The sequence below is a fragment of the Aquila chrysaetos genome, chromosome 5, assembly GCF_900496995.4.
Source record: "Aquila chrysaetos chrysaetos chromosome 5, bAquChr1.4, whole genome shotgun sequence".
In the NCBI taxonomy this organism is placed as follows: Eukaryota; Metazoa; Chordata; class Aves; order Accipitriformes; family Accipitridae; genus Aquila; species Aquila chrysaetos.
The window spans coordinates 41,230,541-41,242,857 of NC_044008.1; the positions used below are offsets into that span (position 1 = coordinate 41,230,541).

Here is a 12,317-nt window from a genome sequence, read left to right on the forward strand (position 1 = left end):
TTCGTAAAACGGTTTTTATTCATAAACTTGATGCAAGTTTACAAATTACTGTACATTGCCAAGTAACTCCGCCATGAGGAACGCAACCCAACCCCCCCCAAGCATGCGGCCACGGCGCGGGGGCTGCCTGCCCGCGGGGGGGCGGGGGGGGCCGGCGGGCACGGGCGGTCTCCCCCCGCGGCCGCGGTGGGTGCCGGGGTCAGCACCCACGGGCACGGCCTCCCGCCGCGCCGGCGGGAAGGCTGGGACGTCACCCACCGTCCGTCCGCGCCAAACCTCGCCCCCGTCGGTTCCTTCGAGCTAAACACGGCACCGAGAAGCGAACGCGCCTGGGAGAGAGAAGAGCACAAATTCGATAGTCAACTAAAAAAACATAACGAAAACATGCTTCTGCGCTTCGAAAAAGTGCTTAGTCCGTGGTACGCACCCTTCGCTCAGCCCCGGGGGGTGCAAAGGCCTAACGACTAGTTCTACAACCAAAACAGAATCGATGTAGGTAAGGCAATGAAATAAGAGCGTAATTACACAGACCCAGATTCGTTTCCTAACAGAGAAAGAACAGTTCCCATCGTCTTTCAGTAACAGAACCACCGTCGACGACCGTGGCAACATTTCTTAAACCTCTGAATCGGATGACGCGGTTTCGTACTTTATTTATTGTAGCTTTTATATAAAAAATTTTAATTCAAGGACTTTCATCTCAATTTGTGCCAATCACTTTATAAGTTCATTAGTTTACAAATGATTGCAACAACCCGTTAATAAAATGGAACACCTAAAAAGGTTTTTAGTACTTTAAATAACTTCAAGCTTCATACTGTGGCTCTTCTTGTTAAGGAGGTTGAGCCAGCAAGTAGCAGGAACAGCCCAACAAGTTCTGATGCCCCAGTGGAAGTGACTAGTTACAAGGTTTTATTGGCACAGCCTTGCTCTGCTAAAAAAAAAAACAAACCCTCTGCTAAAAAAAAACAAAACAACAAAAACAAAAACACAACAACAAAAAAATCAACCCAAACAAAAAAAAAAGAGGAAAAAAGCCAAAAAAATTAACATAATCTAAACAAAGAGCATCTTTTCCAAGAAACAGTTCATATTCTCATACTGCCATGAAAAATGTTTAATGACTTAACATACATGTGTTTTTTTCCTATATCATTAATTTGGAAATACTACAAATGCTGTCATTTTAGACCAGAAAAAACTACTGTGATTTGCAAGACCTGACATTTCCTAAAACAGTATTAAACAATGTATTAAACTTCTTGGCTTTAAATGAAACGATACAACGCAAGTCTCTGCAGTCTGCATTTTGCAAAAGGTAAGAAATACACAAAAGTGTGTGAACAACTCACTCCTATTGAATGATCTTTAGTAACTCGATAGCCTGCTGCAGGGAGCTTATGCTTTCAAATAAAAAAAAAAAAAGGGAGAAGGGAGGGCATGGCCCAAATATGCTTAATCCATAAGAACAAATACGGTAAAGGCCCAAACTGCTCAGTCCAGATACCTAAGAAGAGCGGAATGGTAAGGCTGTAACTTATACTTTACGTGTCAGTTGACAGATTATCCACTAACTTATCTAATAGCTAAAGTCTTCAGTACAGCTGTTATAGGGGCACTCATAGCTTGAGTCTGTGTGTTGGAAAACATAAAAAAGAGCTTGTTTTGTTGACATTGGTCCAGGTATACGACAGTCCTCAGTGTTAGCCATCTTCTTTCGGAGGAGTGTACCAGCCTACGGAGAACAGAGAAACACGTTAGGTACCGACATCGCTGTGTCAAGATGATCTTGCCATCTTAGTCTCAATTTGCGGGAGATAAAAGCCTAATCCGGCTCCTTCCTTCCCTCTTAAAGTCGGCCAGCTCAGCGAGACCCACTGCCCTAAACGCTAGTGGGTCTGCAGCGGGAGATAAAGCATGTGGCGTAGTCCAGGATCAGACCCAGTATTTGGGCGTGAAAATTAAATACTTCCAAGTTTGGGGGTTTTTGTGGCAGCAGCTAATCCCGAGTTGGATGAGCTGGACAGAGGAAGCTGTTGAAGGAGGAACATTGCTGCAACAAAACCAAATGGAAGAGAAGCACAACCCCTAAGTCTTCAAGCCACTTAATGCGCAGACATACAAACATGACTACACTGGGATTCTTATATACAAATCCCACCTCATGTAATGAAGTTAGGCACGCACAAGCATTTTTGAACGGTTTATCCTACTTCTGCAAATCTTGCTGTAGGAATAGGCTCAGAAATGTCAGTTGAATAACTTGCCTCCTAATAGGATTTCACATGTTTAGCAGTTGAATCATACCTGATCAAGTGCACATAGTTTTTTCTAGCCACCTCCAGATCTCCAATCTTAATTCTCCTGGCCGCTATTGTAAAAATGACTCTAAATTTTTGTACAGTGAATACAGGGCCTATTTATGTTGTCCCAGAGAACAGGTAGCAGCTATAAGTTAAAGACACCTTTTGCAGCAGCAATAAATGCTGTGAATGCTTTGTGTACAGCTCCTGACGCAGCAGTAACCACTGTAGTCAAGGCTAGCACATAGCTAGAAGCAAACAAACAGAGAGCCATGCTGGCTTTTGTAGAGACTAAAAAAGCAAAAGACTCAGTTAATGGCAAGATCAAAATATCATAGAATTGGAAAGCATTTCAAAGTCATTATCTTTGATCTTCCTCCCAAGAGTAGAGAATGCATTATGTTCAATTTTAGAGATAGGGAAACTGAGGTGCTCACTACAGTCACACTGCAATATGCTCTCGTGTTCACAGCAACAGGAATTCCCAGAGGGCACCGTGTCCAACCTGGATCAAAGAACATCACCGGAGCGGTAACCGGGACTAACTCCCTCGTCATGAGACCAGGGTACCAATTCTGCTGATGACTTTTACATAACGTGTAAGCCACTTAAACCTTCTGAAGCCTCAGGTCATTTGTTGTCTTTGCATCCTGGCACAATGAATCCAATTATACCTGAAGCACTTGAATGCTTGTTTTATGCAGCTGAGAGACCATTAACAGGCTTTAAATATGGTTAAGAAAAAAAGTGTCTCCCATTTCTATTGCACAGTTTTCCAGCCAGCATGCTTCACTTAGACTTTTTGTATTTTTTTAGTCTCTGGATTTTCTTTCCACTTTATCGCTTCCTTAGTGATTACTACTACTGAGGTCTTGCCACTTGAAACAAAGCCTTTCAGGGAAAGAGGCAAACTTCCAGCAGGTACTTCACTAACTAATAAGATGCTTTAAAAGCTACAGTAACAATAAAGTTCCTAGATCAACTGGCTGAAAATGAAATTGAACTACCTTTCAAAAGACAGCAGGAACACATGGAACATTCACGTAAGCTGGAAAAGTTGCAATGATTGTTAGTCAAGTTACTTGAAGCACTATTGTCTTCCTAGCACAAGATGAGAAAAAGGAGACATCATTTATGGTCCTCCCAAGCCAACATAAGACACTCTGGCCCTTCAAGATTTCCTGCGGCCAAATACCAATGCTCAGGTTGCTGTGCAGACAAGAACAAAGTCGCAAGAATATACATACCATTTTTCTCATGTATTTGTACTAGTGACTTATAGGACTGCTGTGCTCTTGCTAGATTATATTGATTCTGAAAGGAGAAAAAACTAACATAAAAAACCTGCATCTAGACACACGAGACTGAAAAACAGCTTTATGAAGAAACTCTATGGTGGGCTTACAAATAAAAGCCATGCACAATGTTACAACATTCCCAGCTTTAACGTACAAGATTTTCAAAACAAATACCCTTATCTTCTGCTATCTCCTCCGTCATAATGACAATAATTTGTATAACCCTACTGCTGGAAAGGCCCCTCTAGCAGAAGGTTCAGAACCTGAGGTAAGTCAGAAGTGTGTATTGCGACCAGAAGGGCGGGCGTCAGGCAATCCCCACCGCAACTCTGTCTTGCTCAGCTGACCAGTTACCCGGTTAGACAGAATTGTGATCATAAACTTTTGCATCTTGCCTAGTTCACCATCCTTGAATCCGTACTTAAAAACTGGCATCCAAGTGACAATTTCATTGACTTGAATATTTAAACATCCTTCGAAAACAGCATTTAGTACTTCAAGGTCTTACATTATGGTCCATTGCCAACATGCACACTTGAATTGAATTATGATTTCGATCAATGCTGAATGGCTAGCTCAGCAGTATTTGAATGGTATTATTTTTGACACTCTCGTGAAATTTTGCAGGTGTTTAGTCCAGCAAAAGGAGGAGAACTTCTTAACATCAATCAGCAAATGCGATCCTGGCAGTCGGGCAGTCATCTACAGCCCTTCTCAGAGCTGGAATTTCCAAATCCTCCTTCGCTCCCCCCCTTGCCAATACGGGGACACTACAAGTCTAACTACTTGCACACCCTGCCCATCCCAAGGTTGTATCCTCCTCATGCATTCATCATTTCTTAACAAACTCAGAGTTAACTGCCAATAGAATACTCATACATGCACCAGACATCAAGATAAATCAAAAGGCATATACATTTGCAATGACAATTCTGTCATTAAGCACCTTCTATGCAAGTCAGCAAAGAAATGGAAGCCCAACAGTAATTTGTGTAATTGGTATACACAGCGCATTTACCTTATTGGCTCCAAACTGTACTCTGGCTTTTCCTTTGACTAAAGTGGCATTGATCTGCATGATGACTGATTCTATTGAATAGGCACTGCTCCAGCCCTGGAGGAGAAAGGAAATAGTTCTATGTAACATGTACTTGCTTCTTGTCCTCACCTTGCAAATCTATTTTGGAATATGTGCTTTGGGGTTTTTGTGGTTTGGTTTTTTTCTGCACTCCCATTTTAGTTTTAACTACTTGTTTCCAGTTAACAACTGTTATTTTGCAGAGAAAATCTGGAAAGTGATATACAGGCCTAGTACTAAGAACTTGTAGGAAAAATGAAAAGGCTGAATCACACATTTCCAAAATACAGCAAGACAGAAACAAGAGCAGCTCCATTATTACAGCATTTACACATTTTCAGCAACATCACAACAGCTATCACAACTTCTTGTTGTAAGAAGCAGAAAAGACTGCTATCTAAGGAAGCCATTGAGTGAGCTATGACAATTCTGCTCCCACGAAAATTACTGCTTATCTCTGACACTGCTTTACCTTCCAGGGTTCACAGAAGTTTCTGCTGGAGCCTGCAAATAGTCACTTCATTCATTGACTTATTTTAAAGAGCAAACCAATCAACTCTGTCTACACAAGAGTCATCTATGCCTAGATTCTTCTGCATTCCTCACTTCTCCAGAGCTGACTTTGTGCAGTAGCAGAGGCTTCTAGAAAAGAAAACAATGTGTCTTGCTCCTGAGAACTCACTCTTTACACAAGCTTCCTCCCAGAAATTCTGAGAATTCAAAGCTGGTGTGCTCTCACTTCTTGCCTCTTCCTCAGACCTCTAAGATCTCACACAAGATCAGCAAGGCAAATCTTGTGGGACTGAGCTTTGTTCCACCACCTTCCCTTTGGAGTGTGTAATTTATTCCACCCAGGGGATTCTTCAACTCAGGGGAAACACCTATTTTCATTATTTTAAAGCATGCTTTGTTATTATCGAGATAACAGAGCCTGTGTTCACCTGTTTAGTAAGAAGTTCCATGCATAATGCACCTCCACCTAGGACATACCTAGAAACAAATGTGAAAGAAAATATATTTGACATCACCAGTTAGTAAAAAGATGAAACTGTTCACAGCACTTTAAGCTCTTGCAGGCCAATTGGTTAATTTTTTTTGTTCACATAAAGCTGAAATGCCCTTTAACCAGGAATATATTGTAACTAGTTAGCCGTATTATACTTACGCAAAGAAGATTAGCATTGTGAGACAAAAAAAATTTCCTTTGCTAACTACATTTAGTTAAAAATCAGTGACCGAGCTAGTCTGCACACCTGCTTACACAACTGTACACAGACCATGAAAAAAGGAAGGTTGCTTTTTATGGCTAGACTATGTATATGTAGTATTGATGTGTAGTTGTAAAAAAACCAAACAAATTCACATCTGTAAAGAAATTTAACAAAATTCCACACAATGCAGGTGCACCTATAAATCAAAGATGTAGGCAAATGAGATAAAGCAGATAATTACTTGCTTTTCCTATAAACCACTTTCTAGTTTCAGTAACACTTCTTCATGCATTGTGCTGGCTCAGTAGTCAGAATGCCTGGTCATTACAAAACCTGGACCAAGGGAGTAGAATTTACCACTCCAAAAATGTCATCTCCCCTATGACCAAGACATTCAAACAATGTAGGTCTGTACGACGTTCACAGGGAAACGATCACTGAAAAACTTCTGGGCCATTCTTTCTCTCAGTCTACAAAGAAGTCCAAGCACAACAAAACCAGAATCCAAATAAGTTTTCTGGTGTCTGGCACTGCTTGTTCACTTTTTTGGTAGCAGCAGCCCTCATGAACAGTATTTAACTGCACTAACCATTTCTTGAATGCAAAAAACACACACAGCAATTAAACCCAAATCAGAATCAGCACCAGCTCTCACAGACTGCATTTTCAAATGTACAGGTATAATTTCCTGTCAGCTGGAGATGCGTAAAAGCCTTGGAAGATGAATTTAACATTCTCTCCATGGATATGTACAAGTTTCTGTGCCACAGACAGTACTTCAAACACATTTAGGTGACTTTTGGAGCATGGTGTCGATTAAATTTAGTATTTTTCAATTAGCATTTGAGGAGTTTTTAGACAAAAACTTTATGGCAGTGTTACCAGCAACAGAGAGTCAGTTGAGACTATACAGCAAGTTTAAGGCAACATAGGGATCAAGACCCCTTCAAAGCACCAACTCAAAACACCCTACAACAGGAGAAGTAACAGCAATGTCAACCATCCACAAAGAAGCCGGTTCTTAACCATCATGGCAGGCACAGAGTCTTTCAAAGCGAGACACAAACTAAACAATTCAAAGAGGAATTGCATCCAGCTGTTTGCCTACTATTAGTTCATAAAGCTTGAGAAGCTAGTCTCCATATGACACTGGTGAGGTCTTCACCAAACTCAGGGTCTACAGCAGCTCATGTATGTATTTAGGGGAAATTTCCTGAAGCCTACATGGTAGTCTCAAAACGTACCCTGCAAACGCAATCAACCAATCTCAAGTTGTAACATTTTCACCACAAAGTAAAATTTCTGTAAGGCAACTCAAACCTACCCTCCTGTGAGCACAGGAGATACCACTCGCACAAAGGGAGGATCAAAAGGGAAGTTATCCTGAAAAGCATAACAAAAAACAGGTTAAGAAAAATACTGTGACACTGTTTTCCTAACCAGGAAGTATTTCAATAGCCTTATTTGGCAAATCAGATTTAAAGCGAAAAAAGCAATTTTTGGAAAGCTTTAGTGCCAAATTTAAAGTTGCAATTTTTCTTTTCTTTTTTTTTTTTTTTTTTTAAATTTATGCTACAGCTCCATCTTTACCCAAGTAACAGCTGAGGGTCATTTCAGTCACTTTCTACAGTAAGCTACAAATTTAACCCCAGCATTTCTTCCCATAGACACATACCTTAAAAGAGAAGTTGAGTAAAATGTATTCTACACCTTCTTTTTCTTTTAAGACCTGAAGATCACTATGCAGTGGGCTATCAGGATCAACCCTATGAAAGAAGCAGGGGGGAGATCCTAGATGAAGTTAATATTTTCACTTCCTGTAAACAGTAATTACTCTTAAAGAGCGCTTTTGTGTATTTGTAGTTTACAAACTACATTTGTAGTAGTAATTTAAGGTGAACTGTAGAAAACTCTTGCTCTCTTTACAAAGTAAACACTTTGCCATGAGATCAGCATGAAAGCTTGCTGCAACGCACTACATCCCCAATGCTATCAAGTGCTATTTGAACATAGTTAGCACAAAATAACCTGTTTATTTGAAAACAGCAATTTCAATTCTCTTCAGTTCACCAGAAACATATGTTCCAAGGGGGGGGGGGGGGGGGGGGGGGGGGGGGGTGGATTTAACAGGAAGACTGTTTTGTCTGATCTAGTTTTCAGTACACAGTTAGTGAATCCTTTATAGAATATGTGATCGTAGTTCTGTATCAGCTGTTAAAAGTAATCTGCATCAGCAGAAGTACCAAAGCCAGCAGCTTCTGCTCAGCAGAATTTCAACAACTGTTTGTTGCAAAATGCTGGTGGTGAGCAGCCTAGACATTAATTCAGACACGACTGGGTTAATCCCACCCAGGCTCTGACATCCCAGCAGCTTTTAAAAGAGACTAGTCAAAAAATGCCTGCAGCAAGCCAAAAGCATATGTTAAAGGAATTGATGGGCTATTAAATCCAGTCCTCTGCTACAGGTGAAACCACAAACTTACTAGATCCCATTTCAGTATTACTTGGGTAGTTTGTCCCCATCCTACCAACAGGAAGCTGTTTCAGAAGTCTCCCAATGCTTAGAAACCTATCATTTCCAGCCACAGCTTGTGCTAGGCCAGTTCAGAGTTATTTGTTCTAGTAACAATACTGTTCCTTAGTCAAATGGGCTCTTTTCTCTTTGCCATTTACCCCCCCCCCCCCCAACTAGTCTGCACACAGTTCATTTGTTTCCAGACACTTTTTGCTGGGATAAACAAACACAATACTTCTTATCTTCTCTTAGTCATTCTGGAAGCCATTTGCTGCATGCACTCCATTTTCTCTTTCTTGAAGTCAGAAAATCAGACCTGTTCACAGCACTTGGAAAGAGGTTTCAAATCACCGCACAGTGGTTTGAGCGCTTTGTTGTAGAAGCACTCAATAGACAAGGCTTCCTGTAATATGGCACAGATTTTTCCAACATACACCATTCCTGCCATTTTCAGCTTCAAAACATTCACATGCCTATGATTACACTAAGAAGGAAAGAAAACTGTATTTCAGCAGCTGGTGACATAGTCATACAAGTCTTACCACTAGGACAAGGCAACAGTTCCTACAGGCAGGCCAACTATTGTGCTGAAACAGCTTATGTCCTTATTCACCATGACATCTGAACTGAATGGAAGTTCTTTCATCCATTGCCATCTTTTGCAGCCACCCAGCCTAGTTTGGATAGGCTTTTCCTTCCTACAGGTTTTCTCATAGGATGATGGCAGAAGATCCCATTACCAGGAATAATTTCAATATAATACCGCTAGAATTAAAGTTACTGGACTATGGACACAACCAAGACAAGTTATCTAGTACACACAGCCAAAAGCAGTACGGAAGAGAAGACAGTCATAATTATGTTATACCTAAAAGTTTCAGTCCTATGTGTCTGCTCAACTGTAGAAATAAAGAACTAATGGTACTAGGACAGTTCTGTTCCTTCTTACATCTTGCATGAAACTAGAAGTTGCATTCTCTTGAAACTAAAAACAAACAAAACCAAAATAAAACCATCCAGACAAAACTATAGACAAAAAATTTCATCATTTAAGATTTCATATTTTGGAGTAGTTTTGGAAAGAGAATTGAACAGTAATGAAAGTTATGGTAATACGCACTGTGTTAGCTGTGCAAAGAGTGTTTGGTTTTTTTGCCAGCTCAACTACTACAGTTCAATCTCTGTACGCATTTCTGTACACTAGAATTGTAGCCACCACACACTGTTTTATATGCTCTGGCTAGAGATTCTCATTTATCAGAAGTAAGAATCTCTGCAGCAATAATAAAACGGATTCTTCAGAACATGAAAAAACTCTAGTAACTTACTTTAGAAGCTTAACGTGCCATTCATACAAGCTGTCATTTACCAGTTCCACTGAATATATCCCTGTAGAAATATTAGATAGAATTAATTATGCACTAAAAGTTTAACAAGGTAAAATTTAGCAAAAACATTCTTTGCTTTTAAGTATAAATACTGTCAGTAGATGTGAGCAACAGATAAGATACTGAGATACTTATACTGAGGCACATCCTTCCTCGAGTAGCAGAAGCAATTCTAAGCAACAAAGAAAAAAAGTTCTTTCACTTCTATAAAAAAAAATTCCACATGAATCAAAATGTTTTTCTGACACCTAACCATTTCCCCCCTCTCCCAGTTCCCCTTCAGGCTTTCCACAGCTACAACTCCAGCTTGCTTAGCACTCAGGATATTTTACACCCAGTACACGACCAACACACTTTTAAAACACTTAACACACAGTCTGAGTATGCAGCATTATATTTCACAGGTTCTTGTCAGTATTAGCAGACCAGGACAGGACACTGGACAGTGTATGGAGCAGAAACCCAAAAAAAGAAGATACTGCATTTGACGAAGCACATTCCCAACAGCTGACCAAAGAAGCCAGAAAGGTGCATCAAAAGGATACCCATCTCTGGAAGCCAGCTGGTAATTTACAGCAATCTATTTGTTTTAAGCATGTTAAACAGTAGTTATGCATTTCACTCAAAGGGAAGGATGAAAGGTTATCTGCCATTTTCTTGTATATTCAAGCTTCCTCTCTGCAGAAGTTCACAAGCAGCCCAGGAAAAAGCAATAAATCTTTAACCATCAGACAAGATTTAGAAAATGGTATCAGTGATGTTCAAAAGTCTAATCTCTTCCCACACAGACTATTCATGCATATACACTAAACAACTATGATTAAACTTGTTACCTGGGTTAATATTTAACAGCGTATCTGTTGCTGACATAATTATTTGGAAGATATATGCAAATCAGGAATCTGCCTAGGATTTCTGAAGGCTATAAAACCAATAGACTGCAGTCACCACATTCTCTCCAAGGAATTACAGTATTCATTTCTGAGTTTTATTATTCTAGAATACATTATCTTGCTGTATTGGGTTTGTGAGGCAAGGTTTTGGTAGCAGGGGGGCTACAGGGGTGGCTTCTGTGAGAAGCTGCTAGAAGGTTCCACTATGTCCGACAGAGCCAATACCAGCCGGCTCTACGTCAGACTCACTGCTGGTCAAGGCCGAGCCCATCAACAGTAGTGGTAGCACCTCTGTGATAACATTTAAGAAGGGAAAAAAAGTTGCAGTGGGCACATAAACGGCAGCCGGAGAGAGGAGTGAGAACATGTAAGAGAAACAGCCCTTCAGACCCCAAGGTCAGTGCAGAAGGAGGGGAGGAGATGCTCCAGGCGCCGGAGCAGAGATTCCCCTGCAGCCCATGAGGAAGACCACGGTGAGGCAGGCTGTCCCCCTGCAGCCCAGGGAGGTCCACGGTGGAGCAGATCTCCACCTGCAGCCCGTGGAGGACCCCACGCCGGAGCAGGTGGGTGCCCGAAGGAGGCTGTGACCCCGTGGGAAGCCCGCGCTGGAGCAGCGTGCCAGTGTGCTCCTGAAGGACTGCATGGTCATGGAAGGGACCCGCGCGGGAGCAGTTCGTGAAGAACTGCAGCCTGCGGGAAGGACCCATGTTGGGGAAGTTTGTGGAGGACTGTCTCCTGTGGGAGTGACCCCACGCTGGAGCAGAGGAAGAGTGTGATGAGTCCTGCCCCTGAAGAGGATGAAGCGGCAGAGACAATGTGTGATGAACTGACTGTGACCCCCATTCCCCATCCCCCTGCGCTGCTGGAGGGGGTTAGGTAGAGAATCCGGGAGTGAAGCTGTGCCTGGGAAGAAGGGAGGGGTGGAGGGAAGGTCTTTTGAGATTTGGTTTTATTTCTCATTACCCTACTCTCGTTGATTGGCAATAAATTAAGTTAATGTTCCCCAAGCTGAGTCTGTTTTGCCCGTGATGGTAATTGGTGAGTGATCTCTCCTGTCCTCATCTCGACCCACGAGCCTTTCATTATATTTTCTCTCCCCTGTCCAGCTGAGGGCAGGGGGGGGAAGTGATAGAACAGCTTTGGTGGGCACCTGGCATCCAGCCAGGGTCAACCCACCACACTTGCAGTTGAAAATTTTAAGCATTAGTACTTGCAGTACAGATGACATTTCAAGCTGTCCAGACACCTTTTATTTCTAAAGCATTCCAAAACTCAGTAAACAAGGTAAAGAAACTATGCTTATTTCTCCTTACCACAGTGCCACAAACAAGTGGGTACTGCAGCCAAGATCATGATTTCAAGTTTTTCTAAGTCTGGGACAACAAAGTAGGTCCGAAAGCTTACTCACTGTGTTCCCAATGTTCCTTTTAATCAGCAGCTAGTTCAGAGACACTACACATTTCTGTTCGAGGATGAACAGAAGGAGCTATTAAGGCCTTTTTCCAATTTCCCAGATCCAAGGACACTATTTTCTGAATTGCCCTCAGTACAAGTGGAAGTCACGAATTATAAGAATTTCAATTTGTACTGCTCTGATGTAACAACAAAAGAGTTGACATTCAAAACTCTTC

At 41.5% G+C, this 12,317-nt stretch overlaps 1 protein-coding gene across 7 annotated transcripts in view; it reads right to left on the bottom strand.

Moving 5' to 3' along the window:
- Positions 1–12,317, bottom strand: part of UBE2Q2 (ubiquitin conjugating enzyme E2 Q2) — a 54,193-nt gene continuing 41,876 nt past the window's right edge. For 4 of the 7 annotated variants that reach the window (XM_030013433.2, XM_030013431.2, XM_041123332.1 and 1 more), the window contains 6 exons: positions 9,734–9,794; positions 7,566–7,656; positions 7,215–7,273; positions 5,621–5,669; positions 4,620–4,715; positions 1–1,735 (listed from right to left, as the gene is read on the bottom strand). In XM_030013433.2, coding sequence (XP_029869293.1) covers positions 1,580–1,735; positions 4,620–4,715; positions 5,621–5,669; positions 7,215–7,273; positions 7,566–7,656; positions 9,734–9,794 — 512 coding nt within the window. In that variant the 3' untranslated portion in view covers positions 1–1,579. Of the gene's footprint in view, positions 1,736–3,550; positions 3,618–4,619; positions 4,716–5,151; positions 5,322–5,620; positions 5,670–7,214; positions 7,274–7,565; positions 7,657–9,733; positions 9,795–12,317 lie in introns of all 7 variants that reach the window. The other 3 variants (XR_005932335.1, XM_030013430.2, XM_030013432.1) reach the window with 3 other exon arrangements.